We start from the raw sequence: 21,474 nt of genomic DNA on the forward strand, positions 1-21,474 counted from the left end.
AGATAAAGTAGCTTCTTAAGCAAGAAACATGAATATTTATTTGACATCAGTTTTGACAGCAACATATGTGAAGGAGGACATTCTGGGTGAACGTCTACTTTCATCCATGGAAAACTGAGGTTCTGTGGAAAGATATTGATTTCTAAAACAAACTTAACTAATTGTTTTTCTATATAATTCCATGAAGTGGAAAGTTCACAGTCACCAAAGATAACAATTGAAGTAAGATGAATGCAATACAAACAACAATGTTATGCTACATGTGCACTTGATAAAGTGATTAGGTGAAAGATAAACCAGATAAAATAGTTAAAGCAGTATGTGCTCTGAATGGATACAAATGTATCATTGTGTCATGTTGCACAGTTGATGTCTCCAGAACTCCCATGTCAACAAAGGTTAGTCAATGACCGAGTTACAGCCACGAGATCCTCTAATCTGGCTAAAACAAACATCAGCAATTCTTCACTGTGACATTTACTTTTCATACCTTGACAGCTGATGCTTTTTCAATAGCTCTAAGTTTTCTAATGGACGTAATTATTAAAATTCTTTACCTCTGAATATCCTTTGAGGGAGTTACTAATGGTAAATGTGTTTGCGAAAGGTAATAGGTATTTTAACAAGACGCTGAGAGAACAAATATAATATTGAAATTCAATTCATAACAATCTCTGCAATAAAAGTATACGTACAGAGTACCTTTGTTTATGTATACATTTTATGTATACATGTATGTTATCATTCATAATATGCATACATGCTTATTCACAAACAACATGATAATTATAGACCTATTCTTGACTGTTTGCAGATGAATATCTGTTTGCTGGAACGTCTTCAGATTTCCTTGGAAAAGAAACAACATTCACTCGTTCCTTAGGACCACCGCATCACCATCACTTCATCAGAACAGATATCTCTGATCACTATTGGCTTAATGGTAGGTAGTTACACTAAACTAAACATTGCTACTGCAGTACCTTATGTAACTGGTGTTAACTAAAAAGTATTTTGCTTTGATCAATGGGAAATAGGGGGCCTCTAGTGATTCTTCACAATCCTGGATACAGGCTATATAAAATGGATAGGCTTTGGGGTGCATGGTGGAAGTATAGGTTTCTGAAAAGCATCAAATACTTTTTTCAGTTGAAAAGACTTTACCCCGAACAGCCATAACATTATGACCACCTGGCTAATATTGTATAGGTCCCCATTTTGCACCCAAAACATCCCTGACCCATCGAGACTCCACTAGACCCTTGAAGGGGTGCTGTGGTATCCAGAACCAAGATGTTAGCAGCAAATCCTTTAAGTCCTGTACACTGCGAGCTGGGGCCTCCATGGATGCATTCTGGTACCATGTGTTCTCCAGATAAGCAACGCACATGCACCCGGCAATCCACGTGATCCACCAGGTCACCTTCTTCCATTGCTCCATAGTCCAGTTTTTATTCTCACGTGACCCTTAGTGGCACTTTCAGCAGTGGACAGGGGTCAGCCCAATATGCTACAAATTGTGATGCATTGTGTGTCTGACACCTTTCTATCAGAACCAGCCCTTTGGACCACTTTTGATCACTTTGAGGACAAAATGTTCACTTGCTGCCTAATATATCCCACTCACTGACAGGCGCCATGATAACAAAATTACCAGTGTTATTCGCTGTAGGTTAGTGCCCTCATATATTTGAGCACTCTGTTGGCACTGACAAAGTGACTAGTTTAGAAATTGGCTATAGGAATTACATAAAATTAACCTATTCCAGTGTTCTAGATCTGTGTATGAACACTTCCCCAACTGAACTCCAGTAGATGTTAATAAGACAACCCAAATTTGTGATATTCGATAAAAAAAATCAAATTGAATCCTACATTGCGAACATATATACTGGGGACTAATTAGCTCTTTAATCCAGCCTTTATCAATGAGATTCTTTTTAGTCCATGTAGCATAGCTTGAAACATAAATTATTTTTTTTCATTTTGCTCCTCAGGCAGATTCTAGGGGTAACAAATTCTGGAGCTAACTCCTTCATAGTCTACTCATAGTTAATTATACCGAAGCATCCCAAATCAATGCTTTTGAGTGCAAGTGTCTGAATTAAGTATTTATATCTCCTAACATGTAATGATTTTTGCAGTGGCCTTTATGAGACGTATTTGGATGCAATCAAGTCATTGATTTTTTAAGGTGTATCAGCATAGCTACAAAATGTTTGTTACGTTTATGATTATTCTCTCTCTGATGTAATAGTTCAGTTGCAGTTCGCTCATCAGTTTCTATGTAAAACAAAGGTAAACAGTCAACTAAACAAACCGATAGTGGTACTGTGGGGAATGTGGAGTGCATGAAGCACAAATTATTACTATATCTAAGGAAACATATTTTATTACGTAATAATGTAATACATTGCTTTATAAACAAAATAATATGTACTGTATAACGCAGAAGCATGTCAATAAACCTAATGTAGTTATAATGATGTATTTATCAGTGCATGCATACTCTTATTATTTTAATTTCTGTTTAAGGGGCAAAGTTCTTTGGAGCCTATTCTATTCCTGACACATACAATCCAGATGACGACAAGATATACTTCTTTTTCCGGGAAGTGTCTCCTGAGGGCAGTTCTTCTGAAAAAACAATATTTTCTCGAGTCGGAAGAGTCTGTAAGGTAAAAACAACAGTAATAGAATATGAAGAATACAATACGATTCATCAAAATAACCAAACTTAAATTTGTTATACATAGTTTACAGAAAACAGGACAAACTATACAAATGCAATGCTTTTTTTTCCAGCAGTGTAATTTTATTTGTCCTGACCTACAGTAATTTACAGTACATACAAGGGAAATTATATACTTGTTTATAGTATATTTATAATATAAAGTAATTTCAAGTTAGAAATGATGTAGTAGAGACAAAAAATCCCATTAATACTGTTCAATACAGTAGTCCATTATCATTGGTGAGACCAGATAATGTTCGTCTTGAAGCTCCCCTGGCTCGTTTCCTTGGTCAATATGTTTGCAAACATTAAATAATAATTTGTGATTATGTCATATCAATACAGCTTTAAATAGTATGTGGATTGGCACTTAAAAAATAAGATCATCACTAAACATGTAATGCGTGCTACAGATTTATACGCATAATGTATGTAACTTGGTTAAGGCCTTTTCATCCAGTCTATTTCTGAAAATGTATTTTAGAATCTATTTAGACTTTTATTGGAATTTAAGTGTGCTTAGGATTTAGCATTTCAAGCCATATAAATGGAAATCAAACAATGCAAATGCTACAAGAAAGATGTGTTTTATCTCAAACATAACAGTCATAACATGTCAGTGAAATTTGCAATTAAAGCAAATACAAAGTCAAGAAAAAAAGACAATTGTTCAAAATTCATTGTCCATGGCCCACATTCACTCTAGCACATTATGTCTCCGTTCGTTCTCCGCTGACAGCTTCTTTGTCTAGCATGGACATGAGCTCATGGTGAACTTCAGCAAAAATGGTGGCGCTTCTGGTGACATGCTCCAGTCAGGGAGAGGATGTCACCAGAAGCTTTGCCATTTTTGTAGAAGTTCACTGGAAGTTATCTTCCGGCGAAATGGCAGAGCTTCTGGGAACACCCTCTCCCAGGATGATTCAATCGGGGAAGGATGTCAAAGGAAGCAATGCCATTTTTGGGAGGTTCACAGGAGCTTATCTTTGGGCAAAATGGTGGAGCTTCCGGCCACACACTCTCTCTCCTGATCCTCCCATCATGGGGGAGGATGTGACTGGATGCGCCGTAATTTTTGAAGTTTATTGAGGAAGTTTACTTGGAGGCCAAGTCTGCAGAGACATGAAAAAAGATGGAAGACAGAAGAGAGAAGAACAAGATGAAGGAGATGCTACAGAATAAGTGGAGTTGCAAGATATATGGTTGGCAGAGAAGGTAGGGAGACATTCAGAGAGCGTAATCCTGTTAGATTAAATATAATTTAATATCATCTAGATTAAAATATAATCTATAATCTGCAGCAAACAAGGACAACTGAACTGTTCTTTATAATTCCCTTTGAAAATCTTATATTGCTTAATATCAGATATGTTACTGGAAACTGGATTGTGGGTGGTTTATGTATAATTGATATAATACAGCACATATTGTGTGCTTAACCTTTTTAATATTTAGGTCACCACACAATTTACTGTGACACAAAGATTAACCGAATCTTCATTCCACAACAGCAAAAGCATTGAAAGATTATTTATGTAACCTTTAATCCTATATTACAGTGATGTCTCTACCAGTATGTACTGGCCCAATTTTCTGTTCTTCTGATCCCATTCCCTAAGGGGACAGCTGTTGCATAAAATAGTCTGCTTCCTTTTTGGTTTAAGGCCTAAAAATTATAGAAATTATAGCTGCAATAATTTGCCTAGAGACAAACATCTGTTACATGTTCTATTGAAGAGTTGTATCCTGTACAAAATCATCTTCACATATATTCTTTAGCTATAAAATGTCTTTAATACAAAGGATAATTGAACATCTTCTTTTCTCTTTACAATAGACCCAAGAGAAAATATATTGTATTAAAAGCAGTGAATTATTTTGAAATTTTTTTGTAGGAAATGATCGATGTCATGTAACTAAAAAAAATGTCCTAAAGTTATTCATATTTTATTTTTTGTAACACAGCCCAGTATCACATATATTTTTCCTATATATCCAATACAAATTGGAAAACTCATCATTGAGAGATAGTTTGTACCTGAGAACATTAGTAAGACAATGGGTAAACCAGTAGAGTCACTTTACATTTTAAATATAATTTATTTTATTATTTTTTCAATATTATGGTTTATGGGTGTTTGTGCTTGAAGACATCAGACAAAAAAAAGCTGCTTGTGGTTGTTAAAAATTTGAAAATTGTTCAGTATTTACGTAATGTAAATATTTAACTAAAGGGACTGCATTTTCCTGAAAAGTAGCTGCTAATGTATCACAATTACTTTGGGCCTATTATGTTGAAACCTCCACCCAGAACATTAAATAGTCTGAAGCAGATATTTAGTACACAACTTCCTTAGTACTTTTAAAATGCATGAAAAAAGTTCATCAGTGTGTTTTTACAATCAAACAATGTTTTATTTTTTGACCTTGTATGTTTATTTGTGAAACAGCAGCATTTTTTATTAGATTTGATTTTTTTCAAGCCAAGTCCTCAAACATTTCAAAAAGAACGATAATCTTTGCCTTTTCTTAGTACATCATTTCCTTCTCGTTTCTGGTGGGCCAATTTTAATCTCTAGTTTGTTCTTTGCTATATCTCACCATTGTACTGTTTTTTTTTTTCTTTTAGTATTAAAATGTTTTAATTTTTTATGCCTTTTTATAGAGTGACGTTATTACACTATTACAAGGTTTAAAATGTTTTTTGATACTCAATAAATCCGTAGCACAAGTATGACTTTTTTAGTGTAATATTTTATATAAAATATGGAATTATAAGTGGAAATTTGTACAATTTCCATTTAAAGTTCAGAAAATCTAATATGTTTGTAAACTTTGAATGCACCTAATACTTAGTTTTTTTCTCTTGCATGACTTTTCTAACTATAAATGCTGTTGATTTATTTTCCTCAAGTCTCCAACTACTAAACATGAAAAACTACCACTTAATCTTCTAGAAAAACACATCTGTTTGGATGTCCTAGATAAGCCTAGAGTGTACATACTCTTCAGACTGGAAGATGATTAGAGGCACTGTGTGTACTCGTGGCAAATCCTTTAAAAGTAAATTGAATCATCGTAAAGTTAAATCCAAATTCTAGTTAAAATATTCATATATATATATATATATATATATATATATATATATATATATATATATATATATATGATTTGGATATCTCTAGGTAGATAGATGAATCGAAATCATCAAAGAAAAACAATCATTCAATGCTTTTTGTGTTTTTGATAAAGTGACTTTTAAGCTAAATTCAACAATATCTTTTATGCTTAAATTTTTCCTGAAAATCAAAATATTGTATCTAGTAATTAGGAAACATTGTCTTTGCAGCTGTATCAATTCATGCATAAACAGTGAACTAGATTTATATATATATATATATATATATATATATATATATATATATATTCTGCAAATATTAGCTCATAACCCAAGGGTCAGCTATCTTATGCTTGGAAATAAACTGTTTAAACTAGATTTAGAGGCATTACAAGTAAACTGGTATTAATTCATTTATTAATTAATGAAAAAACAGAGCTGTTGCTTATTATCCCGATAGAAGCATAGCTTTGACTAGAATTGAGAATAAGCAATAAGTGTAAATGTATAGCCTTTAAAAAAAACTGAGTGAATGAGAAAGGGGGCAGATATATACAGCCCTGAGAATATATGCTTACTTGCTACTTTTTCCATTAAAAATGAAGGGGAAAGTTTAGCATTGGACCACATGTATTGTATTAAAGGGTACATAACCATATTACCCATTACACATTTCCTGTATAACAAAACAAGCCAATCCGCAAAAAGTATCCATTGTACATTTTAAAGGCATGGTTAGTCCTTGCTGTAAACATTACTTTTTTTTCATTCCTTTTCAATGGAGATTCATAAGTTATAGGAATGAAAGCACATGTCACAAAAACCTAAACACTTGTACTTAAACCTGATTCTCACCCTTTTATGTTTATTGTTATGTCTCATAGATTGATAGTCTAGTTTTATAACATATACAGTATGTATTATTCAGGGGAGTGATGCCCAAATGGGAAAGTATTTAGAGATCTTAGAGTTAAAATTTTGGTTTCTGCACTTCCTACGTTTTACTTGGCAGAAGAAACCAGACGTCCCACTCTTTCTTAGCCCCAGGCAACAGGCAACGTAGGTGGCTGGGGGGTAGCTGGGTGCGTTTGAAGAGCATGGCACACTAAAAATAATACTTGAACTGTGTATTCACAAAAAGGGGAAAAATACAGACATAATGGAGTCTATTGAATAAGGTTTGTGTTTCTTTTTTCTGCAGATGTAATATGCTACCCTGTACTCCCTATGAGATTGCAATGCATATTTATATTTATACCACACGCGTGTATTCAGTAAGAATAAAAATATGCTATTGAAGTATATTGCAAAGTACTGTGAAAACAAAGTGTTTTTGTGGGAAGTGTTTTTGCAGTGTTTTTTGCAGTGTTTTCATAGCATAATTCAAAATTAACTAACAGCAGGGATGGAAATTGAACTTGCCAGCTGCCTGTCATCATCTGAAATGTTGCTGTATCCTGCCACCCAAGCTTGTGGAGAAATTAGGTGGACAACTCTTAACTTTTGCCAACCATTTACTGTGTGTTTGGAGAAATTATAGTGGAGTTTATAGCTAGATGTCTAAATTATGTACATGATTGGCACGCTTCAGAGCTTCATATGTATACTTACCTTAAGAAAGATCTCCTCTTTTTTGTGTATTGGAGGCATTTTAAACAACAAAGGACGTGAGCCAATAAACATAGTGGGTGGTTTATTAGAAAGGCCCTTTTTACTATTTTTTATAGAAAGAAAAAAGGAGGTGGCTGGGGACTAATAATATCAAGGGATTAAAACATGCAAATGATAGATTAACAATAATCGGCTGTAACAAAAATTGCACGTCTATGTTTATTTTAATAATTGTTATTGAAGCTGTCCATGAGCTCACAAGGGGACATATTTAAGGAGAAAGCTTAAGAAAACCAATTATGGGCATCTGTGGACTGCCGTGGATCATGCAAATAAAGCGGGACTAAGAAATCTTAAAACCTCCTAAAAAAAAAAAAAAGGGAGAGGCCTAATATCCACACATTACTTTCAAAACCAGTTATCTTATTTTGGCTCAATATCTGCGTTAAAACTAGGAAATATTATGTGACCGAGTTACATGTCCTCGGGCTCTAAAGTCAATGCAGATAACTAAAAGATCAGATATGGTGCTTCAACAACAATGATACATCTCAGAAATATGTCTTTACCCTTGAGCTATGATTTATCCTATCAGCATTTCACCAAAGTGAATCTATCATAGAGGTTTGTTTCCCTAACAAGTAGTAATGAATTTTAGATCAGTGTTGTAGCAAATTTAACTATCTGTATTCTTTTAATGCCATACTGCTCTTGAATTTACCTGTAAGAACTTATTTTGTCTGGCATACATCTATAAAGGAGACAATAAGAACCCTCCACCCCAACTTTCCAGACAAGTCCAGGCAGTCATTTGGCTGAACGTCTCTATATATTATATAACAGGTTTACCTTAACACACGTATTTAAGTGTGATTATAAGGGGGTTTTCTGAGGTCCCATGTTGTTTATAGAAAGAAGGCCTAAAGTGCTGTAACACACATCCATATCAGTCATATAGTTAGTTCCCCCCAAATAGTTATGAATTATAAATAGCTTTTATTGCAAGGTACCAGTACATAGTTTTTTGTACTGTACCTTGGAAATCTACTATAGATCAATTGCCAACTTTTTCCCTTGCTTTTTCTCCACGCCAGCTGTATACCACTGCTAAGGTTTTTACTTATGATGTTATGATGCATTTGTTATTGCTAAAGATGCATTTATTTTGGTAATACCCATTTTAATTATATAGTTATTATGCCTCTGTAATGTGAAGCCTAAGTACACTTAGTGCTCAAGTCGAGTTTATATTTATACTGCCAAGTTATTCCACTTAACCATGCTCATTTTTCCCATAAAGCCAATGTCTGGCCAGTGAGCCAAATAGTCGTATAGCTAGGAAGAGGAAACAACGTATTATGTGTTAGGGAAATAAAATGTAACGTTTTGTATAATTTATATATTATTTGTTCTGGAAATCATTAAATATGTTTTGAAAGACGCCTTATGATTGATCACCACAGAAAAAAATATTCCTAGTCCTGTTTGCTTCCATTATAAGTTTGTGTGTTAGCTGTTCTGAAAATAATTAAGTGGTTATCCACTTATGAATCATAGGCAAAAGTGATGGAATAAATGGAACCATTCACATACCTAAGGAGAAAAAAGGCTTGAAATGAATGCCATACACTGAAAAAGGGGACAAAAACTAGATATTGATGTATCATTCCTAAAGAGCATAGTTGAAAGATGTTTGAGATAACTTTTGGTGGACCAGTATTTACAGAGTAAGAGTTGAATAAGCGTTCAAGACCTCATAGGTTTCTTCTTCAATTGTAAATACCCCTATTGTTTCCTAGTACTGGCTGCATTCCATGATGATTACATTTGAAGAAGGGACCCTGAGGCTTTCAAAGCTAATGTTACCCTGCATCCTATTCTTTGACTTTAGGTATCACATACTTCTTTGGACCACCAGGATTAAGTAAACCTTTGCGGTTTCACATTTTTTAAATAATATAAAAATCCAATATATTATTAATGTCTATGTATTGCTCTATTACCCCTCTGGCTGCGGACAATGATCACTTTAGAAGAAGAGATGCCTTTCTCTTTAGTATACGTTGATTGCTAACACATTTTATGTCATTAACTTTTTCTTTTTGGTTAGGAAAATATTTATAGAAAGTCACCTGTTTTTACACGAGGCTTCCTAAAGAATGACACTCAGAAAAAGTGGTTTTAGCAGCTGTTCCTTATCTGTAACTTGCTGCATGTGTGGAATTATATCTTTAAATCCCCACCCAAGAATCTTTCTTTCTTTGACTTATCATTTCTTGCCCAGAATGTGGACCTTTGCACAACAAAGAGAAATACAGATAAACATATATATTGGATCGTTAAAGCTAATGTTTTAAGACAAAATGTTTGACACACTCAAAAACACATTTCTCTTGCTTTGAAAACTAAATGTCAGACTAATTTTACATACCAAACAAGATAATAATATATTTTTTTTATTGTCTCCATTAAATGAACCTCTTTTGCTTACATTTAACTAAAAATGTTAGAAATGATTTTACATTTCTAAATCAATAGTTTAAATTATATACAGTATATATATATATATATATATATATTTCTAATATATATATATATATATATATAGTTTTATTATAGTTATTACAAGTAAGACATATCTATGTTATCTTTAAAATAAATAAATATAGAACTTAAAGATATGCATTAATTTAGATGATTTTACAGGGTAAAGCTTTATTTTGAATATAGAAATGTACAATATGATTGCTTAGAGTAACAGATGACAGCATGTGTATGGTTGAGAAGGCTAATTGTACTTTTCACCTAAAATATATAATGAAAGTACATTAACAACATTTTAAATGAAATATTTAGTTTCAATAGTCCTATTTTTTTTGTTTTGTTTTGTTTTTTGACAAATATTTTATTGATATTTCTTATAAAAAAGATAAATACATACAAATATAAATCACACAGTCTTTTTAAAGATTGTTTTAAGCAATGTATTTTTAGTTTTGTCATTGTATCATACTCATTTAGACTAAAACATGTGGCTGTAAAAAACTTAGCTGTTTATATATGTAGTAGAATTACTAGAGGGAATGTCAAAATTCACTAAAGCAATATAAACCTGTTTCTTTCTTTTTTTTTTTTTTAAACAGAATGACATTGGAGGCCAGCGCAGTTTGATTAATAAATGGACAACATTTCTTAAAGCGCGTTTGGTGTGCTCAATTCCTGGACCAGATGGAGGAGACACATATTTTGATGAACTGCGTAAGTTGATTGCAATCATGCCTTCATAGGTTGAACGTATAGATGAAACTGGATTCCATCAACCTGATTCTTCAGCAGCAGCCACTATAAAAATAATGTATGATGCTTAAGGGAAGAACCCTTTAGGCTGATATCAATAAAACACTGTCATAGAAGCATTTTATTAATTGCCCGAAAACACATTTACTTTGTTTGGAGTCTAGCTAGCCAATAAATCAAGCATGCAATGAATTTGTATGATGTGATTCCTGCACAACAATATTTCATGTGCTTAGACCCAAGGCATAGCTTGCATAACTGCCTGTCTATACACTGAACAGACAGATGGTAAGGGGGATAACAGACTGATTGGTGGACAAAGTGAACTATACAAGACCACGGCCTACTGAGTTTTTGCCTTCCTTTTAGAATGTTTACTAAAACAAGACCAATTACTGGTGTGGATTACATACAAAAACAGTCTAGAAGTATCCCCAGAATTAAGCCTTCTTTATATACGGTAATAGGTGAAAAGGTAATAAGCGATCATTGCTGATCATTAAATATAGCTGACTTAGTGGTAGAGTGTTTTATTTCCTTCAAACTATGTTAGATTTAATATTAGTTATTTACTATATTTGGAATTAGGAACACCGTTTTTATCAACCATGTTTCCATCTTAGTAGCTTCTAATAGTCATACTGGTAATTTGTCATTACAAATATGGTTAATATTTGGAATAAGCCAACTATTTTGTTGAACTGATATCAGAGATTTGAGGTTGATCCAGCTACTTAAGACAGAAACCTCTTTACAAATTATTTTTTTAAATCTTTTGGCAGTTCTATGTATCAGGGATGGGATGGGACGGAACGAACTCAAATATTTTCCTTATCTGAGTGCATGAAAACATCCCATAGATTAATAGAACAGTAAAACCACTTGAACAGAAACGATTAATATAAAATTGTGATGGGCACAACCATTACAGATTACATGCTCCGTGGGGCTTGGTTGTGGCGAGTTGTAGATGTGATTTAAAATATCATTTCACCACCATTAACCTTGCGTTAAATGGCTAACATAACCAATCTCACAGAATACATTCACAAGAGACCCTGCTGTGCACCCACCCCTTGTAGAGTACTATGGCCCCTAGATAATTTTAAACAAAAGAAAAGTTTTAAGAGGTCCATTTGTCATGTATAGTTCTAAAATTGTTTAATTTTACTTTTTACAGAAGATGTATTCTTGCTTCCCACTAAAGATGAAAGAAACCCAGTTGTCTATGGCATCTTCACTACTACAAGGTATTACTTCAGTTACGTGCAAATGGTCAGTTAGTGTAGTGCATATGTGTACATTAAAAAGCTTGTATCAGCAAACATATTTACAGATTTTCAGGGGTAAGCTTAGGGGCAGCTGTGATACGCATCCCCTTCTATACGTGTTCCCCTATTACATTTAATTACATTTTTAAGAGTTCTGGGGAAACCAAATCAACTTAAACCATTAACAGAAAACAAACCTAAATGAATTCATTTTTAGTTTAAATTATCATACTTCCAAGTGAGACAAGATAAAGTTTTTGTACAAAATCGAAATGCCAAATGTCAGAGTTTTTCAACTTTTTTTTTAATAGCGAGGTTGCGCAAAATTCCAACAATTGACGATTGTGAAACAAAAAAAAAATATATAGTTCTTACAGAAAACATGCCTTATTTGAAGTTGGTAATTCACTATTCTATCAAGATCCCATTAGTAATCCCACAAAAAAACATTCATTAGAAAATCATCAAATATGTTGCCTTAACAGATGAACCAGAACAATCAGGTCTATTAACTTTTATTTGCCAAGCTATTATTTGTTGTCTGGATTGGTCATTGCCATTGCAGGTGCTATTTACATTTGTATTCTGTAGCAAGTAGTACTAGTGCAACCAGTCGGCTCAGATGCTGATTGTTAAGTTTATTTATCTCTATTTGTGTATATTTTAAGTAGATTTGGGATTTATGAAAAGTTTTATTAACATTCTAAATAATGTACTTTTAATTATTTTTTAAGGCAATACTGCATAAAATACTGCATAATTTTACTACCTAGTCCAGTTCATGAAATTGTGTCCTAATGCCACAATTTCCAAAACGGTTCCATACCAGAAATTGTACTTCATTTATACACAACAAAATGGTACCCAGACTAGGAAATAATTAAAAGATAACTATAGTTAATGGTAATAGTTGACTTATTTTAACTGACCTTTAAATAATATACAGGATTATTGCCTTAGCATATGGCCCAAATCCCCTATGATGACTAGACCAAAATGCTTTTCATGTGGAATGAAATCATTTGGTTTAATAAAGTGGCATTGTGGTATAGGCCACCGTTTTATAACATCAGGTAGTAGCGTAATTGAGTTATTACTTCATGTTTTTTCAGCCTGATTCTTGACAGGGCTGACCACATGCTAAAACAAAGATTTCTCAGTTGTGTTTATGAACTGGATTTTCCATTTGTTTCTGTAGGGCATGATTATCCTTTTTATTTTTAAGTCGCAGTAGAGGGGATTATTTATTATCTCTTCTACCACTGAACTCCTACACTGACTACTGATCTCTCTCCCAGCTTAACCAGCAGACACATATGGAGGAATATTTTCTGAATTCTATAAAATCGTTGTCAACATCTGGAAACCCTTTTTTTTCTTTTTTTTTTTTTTTAGCTCAATATTTAAAGCATCTGCTGTATGTGTCTATAGTATGGCTGATATAAGAGGTGTGTTCAATGGCCCATATGCTCATAAGGAAAGTCCAGATCATAGATGGGTACAATATGAAGGACGGATGCCTTATCCACGACCTGGTACAGTATGTATCTTTTTTTGAATATTTTCATATATCTGTTTTCATATGCAGAAGTGAATTGGCATTGAATACCTCAATACCCCATATAGCCCCATCAAAGAAGAATGCAAAGTACTTGGTAAACACTTTAACATGAGTCCTTTACTTGTGTAAATAATTTTTGTATAGCATGTATAGACTTACCTGTTAAAAATGCTCCAGCTCCAAGGCTAGAAGCAGCCAGTCACTAAAGCACTCCCACTGACAGCATCAGGGTGTTTTCTGCACATGCGTGAGGGGTGGTCTCAATAGACCCCCTGGAACGCAATACAAGATACTGGGCACAGGAAAAAAGTGCCAAATGTTTAGAAGAGGGTTTTACTGAATTTCTCTATGCATTTGGGTGTAAAAAGGTAAAATATAAGGTGACATTACTGTATAATATATAAAATTATAAATATATATATATATATAATATATAATTTTCTGAATAATTGTAATACGGTATAGTACAATTGGTTCATAGATTAATTGGATTTATTCAATTTTAACCACCAAGTAAGCAATTTTAATTCCTGGTATCATATTTTACTTGTCTTAATAATGTGCAGAACTTTGAAATATTGCCAGCCTGCAGATCAGTGCCTAGTTTTAGGAGAGTTTGAGTTTGGCACTGAAAACACAGAGATTTTCTGAATAAATTGAAATTCTACCTAAAAAAAATAAATAATAAAAAAAAAATGTTGTTAATGTATCTTGGGGCCCCTATCAACTAGGCACTTTAAGTGTTACTGGTAAATTTGAGCTCTGAGGTTATATAGGAACAATTTGTAAGCAGCAGAAATCACCCCAAAATGATATAATCTGTTGTTTTATATTACCTTTTACCTGTTGGTCTAACCAGTTTATGTTATGTCTGTCAGGACTTCGGAACTGGCTTTCCAAAATCCTTTTCATCATTTTATCGCATTCAAATATAAGTGTTTAGAGCTCATTAAGTGTTTAGAGTGTATTATTTGGAGACCCTAGCAATTTGTGCCTGGATCTGAATGCCCAAGAGAGTTACTATTAAGACAGCTGCTTAAGATTTAACCTTTAAAAAGTCCCTTTGCCAGGTGTAGGGAGTAAGACTGAATAGGTATCAAAGACTGTTGCAAGCTGAAGCATACCCTTTGCATAATCACTTTCCTCTGCAAATTTGCGTCAGCTAATCAATGACTAAAAAATGATTTAAAGAGGCTGCTGGCATACCATATATTATGAAGTGTTCTGCATTGGAACATATCTACTCAGATAGAACATCTCATAAACTCTTTGAAAAGTTGTGTACATTATTAAATTATTTGACGTGACTATGATGACATCAAAACAAACTAGGAATGATATATATATATATGATTATCTCTGCCTTGAATAAAGTTCAAGTTCTAAAGAAATAGTTTTAATATGTGAGAGTTTAAAGATTTTCACAAATGTGGAGGCTAGAACAAGGGATTTTCTGTAGTTAGGAATAGTTTAAGTTATACTAAAATAGCAATAAATAACAAAATAAAGTCAACAAAGTATTCTTAACATAACTTAGTCGATGAAATGTATATGTACATTGGTGTGTATTACTTTTATTGTCTATAATGTAATAAAGAGGGGCCATATGAATAGATAAGGCCAGGTCTTATAACAGGAACTGAAATGATCAGACTAGATGGGAAAGGCAGCTATCCACCACCATACTTCTATGGCTATTGACAATAATAAGGAAGGTCAAAGGATGAACCGTGAATGTAATAGTGAAGAGCTCCTTGACATCCCGCTTTTTTAATGAAGGGCAAAGATTTGGGAAAGCAATGCACAAAGGAATTGGGTAAAAAACAAATCACTCAGTTAATAAATTTGCGTATAAACTGTTAAACATTGTGGAAAAAAAACAAAACATAGAAAGACTTAAGGATCATTATAGCTAGGTAAACCATAGAAGTATAAAAAACCCTGTTGACCTTAGATAATACATTAAAACAATTTCTAAAACTTTGAACACAGTAGTTAAATCTATTAACCTAAGCGTAATAATTCTACTGGGCAATCGGCTAATGATTTAAATCAAACAAGCCGACAATCTAAATGTGTTTATAAGAATTAATCTATTTAAATAAGAACGTTGGTTAAAAATATAGTTAAGAATTGATGATGACCCAATGTACCTTCAATATTACTTATATAGACATTAAGATGTTTATTTTTTCTAAATTAATCCTCCATATACACGTAAATTAAAATAAATAAGTTAAAATAAATAGTCTAACTTATAATGCGTTTAATAAATTATAGAGTTAATTTCTTCTAAATGTCTGTTACAGGCAAAGAACAAGTTGAGAACATATTTTTTTCTGTCTCTATAAATATACAAAGTGCTGGCTTCCTCTATCATTTGACTGACTAGGTTACAAGTGACATGTCCCTCAGATGACCCTCAGGTCGAAAGGGAACACTGACAGTGTCTCTAGTTTGAACTTGTTTTAACTTGTACGCCATTGTTTACGGTTTGGAAGGTTATACATGAATTAGTTGGTAATCCGTAGTATCACTAGGTCCTCAGTGTGCTGCCAGTGATTGTGTGGTGCAGAACGGGTAATAATAATACTCATGAGACTATTCTTAAAAATCAGTGTCTCTATTATTTGTGATTAGGGGAAAACCTGATTCCTCAGGGGCAAAAGCTGGTGTGAAAATTCCCCCCGGAATTCAACAGCTAGTCTGTGCCAGCATTGCCCCTTGCCTCCCCTTCCAAAAATACAACATATGTAAACACACAAATTACACACACTTATTCATACTCAGTAACACACACTCAGACCATCTCCCCCCACGTACACATTCATGCTCTCACACACACCGTTACACATCCATGCTCACACACACACACAGTCACACATCCATACTCACACACACACACGCAAAAGTACATGTCCATGCTCACACACACAAAAGTATGTCCATGTTCACACAACAAAAGTACATGTCCGCGCTCACACATACAAAAGTATGTCCATGTTCACCAACACAAGTACACATACACACATATAAGTACACATCCATGCTTACATACATATATATACACACACACAAACGCATATAGATACATCCCACCTACCTCCCCGCCCCTGCTTACCTCTCATCGCTCCTGCAGCTTGCTATCCGGCTGCTCACACACTGTGCAAGCAGCCTTGGTTTCACCACTGGGTCACGTGACCGCTATACGCTCCTGTCTCATCGTGCCTTTTCAAAATAGTTTAGAAAGGGCCCATTTGACCTGGATCAGTGTGGTCCAGGTTGGAAGGGCCCTTTCTAAACTATTTTGAACCAGTACGAGGAGACACGAAGAAGGTAGTTACAATAATAAATGTGGGCATTACATTTAGGGAGTAAATAATTTATAAGGAATAGAAAATAATGTGCTTTGGTGAATACATGGAAATTAACCATTTACATTATCTTAAATTATATTGTAAATCTCTGCATAATTATTCCTCCCTGTTATTATGTTACTTCACAGCTATTGTTCATGATTAATTTAGGCATCATTTTTAAGGTAGGCAAGAGTGACAACTTTAGGACAGGAAATTGACCATATAATACTGGCTCTGCCACAGGCTGCTGCTACCTGGGTGGTCAAATCCTGCTCCTGTGCCTAGACAAAGTGAGAGCTCCCAGGTATGAGGATTTATACCGAGGTTGTCAAGATTTAATGCTTTATTTATCCAGACACCAGTATTTGGAATAAAAATCCTAAAGAGATCAACTTCAACACAAAATATATTTATAACACAAAATTGCACCGTTCTAATGTTGTCATTCCCCTTGGATGTATGTATTGTTAGAAGTGCTGCATAAATTGTTAACACTATATAAATAAAACATATTAATAAAATAAAATGTAGGCTTTGGGAAAAAGTGACATATCTGCTTTACATTTCATCTCAAATGGATCTTACCTGCCATCATGGTTTATGTTGCTGTGAGCTTATCAACTGGTGAAGCAAAAGGAAACTAGCTGTGCAACAACTCAACCAGACAGACATTAAACACCCAAAAACCCTGGGATTTATGTAGACAATGGGGTGCCATTGCCTGAACTAGCAGAAATAGAAATTGTTTAAAGGCCTTTATTTGTAACCTGCATGTGTAATGTATAGGTATGTAGACCAATTCAGTTACGCTTGTTAGAAATGCGATACAATTTAATTGCCTTGAGATTAGTACCCACCCTGTTCTTTAAGGAAATTATTTTATCGCTAGATCACAAATGGCAGTTTTAAAGCATTTACTTTGTATAGCAATTATAGTGCAATTATGTGCTTTTGGTATACTTAATAGCTAGCACCATTACTCATTAATATAAACAAACACAAGTCACACAATCGTTCAGGAAGAATGGTTTTCTGTGTCTCACCTAATCAACGACGCTTGGGAGATTTTCATTTTTTCTTTTTTCATACTAGATAGTGATGCATGATCACTTCAATGTAAAATATTAAAAACAAAAGGGGAATAAGATACAGCTGCTGATATAACACCAAGAGGTACAACAAACCCTTGCCCGCTACATTCACATTGGATCAGAAGTTACCAAGATTAACAGTCCCCTGGGGGCAATTGTAAAAATCCACCCCCCTGATCCTATCCAATACTATTATTATTTTGAATCATTCTTTATCTAGCTCTAGTTAGCTCAGTTGGGTCTAATTAACTCAACTTAGGCCACCCACCCTTCCCAAATAATCTTTGAATACCAGATGCCAGGCCAGGGAGAATAATGTACATCCACTACAACCCCAACTGTTTGTTATTATGATGGGGAAAACCCAACTCCTTGCAGACCTTACTTGCATGTCAATCATTGTCAAGGGATGCTCCTTAGCCAAGTAAAGGGGGCCCTATATGAAAAATAATAAAACATTCCAGACAGACGGTAACACAATCCTTTTTCGGGGTCAGAATAGCAATGAATTGAAAACATAGCCAATATCCAGGGATCGCATGCCATAGAGGAGTAAAGCATCAGATTCTTACCATTCAATATGTTGAATCACTCTTTGGCAGTAAGAGAATAGGTAACTGATGTTGGTTATTCAAATTGCCAGCGGGCCTGAAATTAATCATACCACAGTACTCAAAAGGTTAAATATATATCTGGTATAAGCACTGGTATATCAGTACTTTGAAACTACACAAATATAATCCAGGCTTGCCCAGTAATTTAGATAGTTAGATAGGTTAATAGTCTATTCAATTGATAAATAGTTTATGCTGCACTGGCCATTGACAGGGTTTTCACTTTTCCAGCCTGAAGGGACTGATAAGCGATGTTAATTTATAACACAATAAAGAATTATGTCAGTTACAGTAAACAGCCTCTCATGTAAATATGTGCTATGATTTACATTAGTGTCTGTGCTGTCAGAAATCATTTATCATATGATATAATCCTTCCAGTATGTTTAGAAGATATGCACTGCTGTTTGGCTTGTGGGAAAGAGAGGTGGGTTAAGCTTGTATCCAAAAATCTGTTACATTAAAGTGTTCTTTATTACATTTGATATAAAAGACTCACGCTGCCTTCACATGCCCTGTAGAGCGTTTTTACGCCTGGCACCATGAAACATGCCTCATTTCGACAATCGGCAAGACTTTGGCTGTAGGTGGTGTTTGGCTGTAGGTGGTGTGGTTAGTGGAGTGCATGGTTGGCACGGGGTATTGGCCTCTAGGCTTTTATGATTGTTTTATTGGGATTACATTTGTACTGTCATACCTGGGTCCTTTTTTTGCCCATTTAGTTTTTCTCTACATTTTCTTTCTAGAAATGTGTTTTGGACAGGGCTGGATAGTATACATGTCTGTCAGAGTAAATTAAAGTTACTTATTCATACTTATATAGAAGATTATGCATTTTGTATATTTTTGATGTTTCTATACATATTATTGAGACTTTTTGGGTTTTAGAGCACTGCAATACGCTCATACCCAGCAAACATTCTGAGCGCCCAGTTAAGAGGGACTGAGGGATTTGAGTCTAAAAGAACGGACTGATCCTCCTAAAAACACTTAGTAGGTGTGCAGTTCACCTCCTCCTGCTTTCTCACCTTGGCATCCCAACTTGGCAGTTTAAAAAACTAACTGATCTTACTGTGCATTGCGCACTGATTACCCAGCTACTCTTGCTGAAGTATTTTACCAGGTGTGACCCCTCTTAATGCATAGTGGGATGTTCACCTTTGGATCCTTGTTAGTGAATATTAATTGGTTTTGATAATTTGCCTTGTGTAAATGGTATAGTATAATAAACCAACACAGAACCCGCTTTGCCAAAAATATCAATTCATTACTCCAATTGGTTTTGGTAATTTGACTTTACTTGATACTTGGTGAATTAAAGGGAAAATAAATCAAATTATTTATCTATCATACTATGTAACACTTTTCCTTCTATGCACCACGTAGCTCCTAGGTATGTTCATTTCAATGCGATGCCTACAGATGACACTACAACACAAACATGCATTTGAGGGATTCTAGATGCAATGCACATCACTATGGACATTTGTGAATTAAAAAACTATATTTTTTTCAATTTCAGTGATAAAATCAACTGCATCCAGGCTAAATATATAGTTGTCGTTATATTTTATGTACCCCCTGTACAATTTATTTTATCCACAGGAAAATCTCATCATAATGTGTTTCCATGTCAATGTCTCCCCTTTGAAGAGAAATTATCAAATTAATAATCTCCCTTTTACAGGACGGCTTGTCTCAAGATCCAATTTTTTCTTTTTCTAACCAAAAAAAAACCTGTTACTTTTCTGAAGCACTTTATTAGTTTAATGGAGTTTATGGAAGTGTTTCATGATGGTTTTTGTTTGAAATTGGATTAAAGTGGCTTATAATGTTCTCAGGAACAAATAATAAGGAGATGGAATCTGATTCCAAGAAAAATAGCTGTGCGTACAATGTTTAATTTATACAAATCTGTAATCTGCTAATTTTGGGATATCTGTAGTATAACCCCCCATTTTGTATTTCAAGATATATTTGCCAACTAACAATATACAATGTCTGGGATTTTATATCTTTAGAACAATACTTTGGCTATTTGGAGATAAGCTTTTTGGCATTTTTCCATGGTTTGAACATTTAGCTAGACTTGATAAACATGTGATTTTTTCAGTTTTAAAAATAAGTTTTTATGAGTAAATAGTATATTATAAGAATACGTTAAACGTATATGTCTTCATAGTGAAATACATTTTCAGGACGTCAGCCCATACACTTTAGTATAATAAATATACTTTGTGGCCACTAGATGGAGGACTAGTCCAAGCAATATTATACAAAATTAACATACCCCATCTTTGATAATATTTCAGTATATAAATATACATCTAGTGATATATATATATATTCATGTATTTTCTTATAGAACAACAAATTAGAGTAGAACTTTAAACAAATGCCTGGATATTTCCATAGAATGTGTCTGCTACAGATTAGTTTCCCAGTTAGACTAATATTGCAACAGGCAACAATTTAAGCCTGCAATATGTGATTTTTATTATTCACATTTTATTATGTGTAGCATTGTTGTGTTTTATTTATTATTTTAATAATTATGATTTATAGGTATTTTACAGGGTCTAATGTATCTTTTTTTTCTTTAATAATATTTATATTATTTTTTCTACATAGATTATACAAATAAGCATCACAATCCAAACACAAAAAGCAAAAGAAGAGACAAAAAAACGTATAATTTAAATCATACAACATATTTTAGTATCATCAATAATACTTATAATACTTATAATGTCAATATTGAATGGAGATCATCAGGCAGTATTTATTCAATAATTGTCATACAAAACAAATGAAGAGT

General features: G+C 33.8%; 1 protein-coding gene across 1 annotated transcript in view; it reads left to right on the forward strand.

Annotated features, from left to right (window-relative positions):
* The window catches only part of LOC149298831 (semaphorin-3D-like), a 52,256-nt gene that overhangs the window by 21,825 nt on the left and 8,957 nt on the right, over positions 1-21,474 (forward strand). The window contains exons 6-10 of the mRNA XM_089487115.1: positions 815-943; positions 2,536-2,678; positions 10,607-10,721; positions 11,941-12,010; positions 13,427-13,571. Of these exons, the coding sequence (XP_089343241.1) occupies positions 815-943; positions 2,536-2,678; positions 10,607-10,721; positions 11,941-12,010; positions 13,427-13,571 (602 nt within the window). The remainder of the gene's footprint in view (positions 1-814; positions 944-2,535; positions 2,679-10,606; positions 10,722-11,940; positions 12,011-13,426; positions 13,572-21,474) is intronic.

The sequence above is a fragment of the Sceloporus occidentalis genome, unplaced genomic scaffold (assembly GCF_023333645.1).
Source record: "Sceloporus occidentalis isolate IW3139 unplaced genomic scaffold, rSceOcc1.0.p SCAF_31, whole genome shotgun sequence".
In the NCBI taxonomy this organism is placed as follows: domain Eukaryota; kingdom Metazoa; phylum Chordata; class Lepidosauria; order Squamata; family Phrynosomatidae; genus Sceloporus; species Sceloporus occidentalis.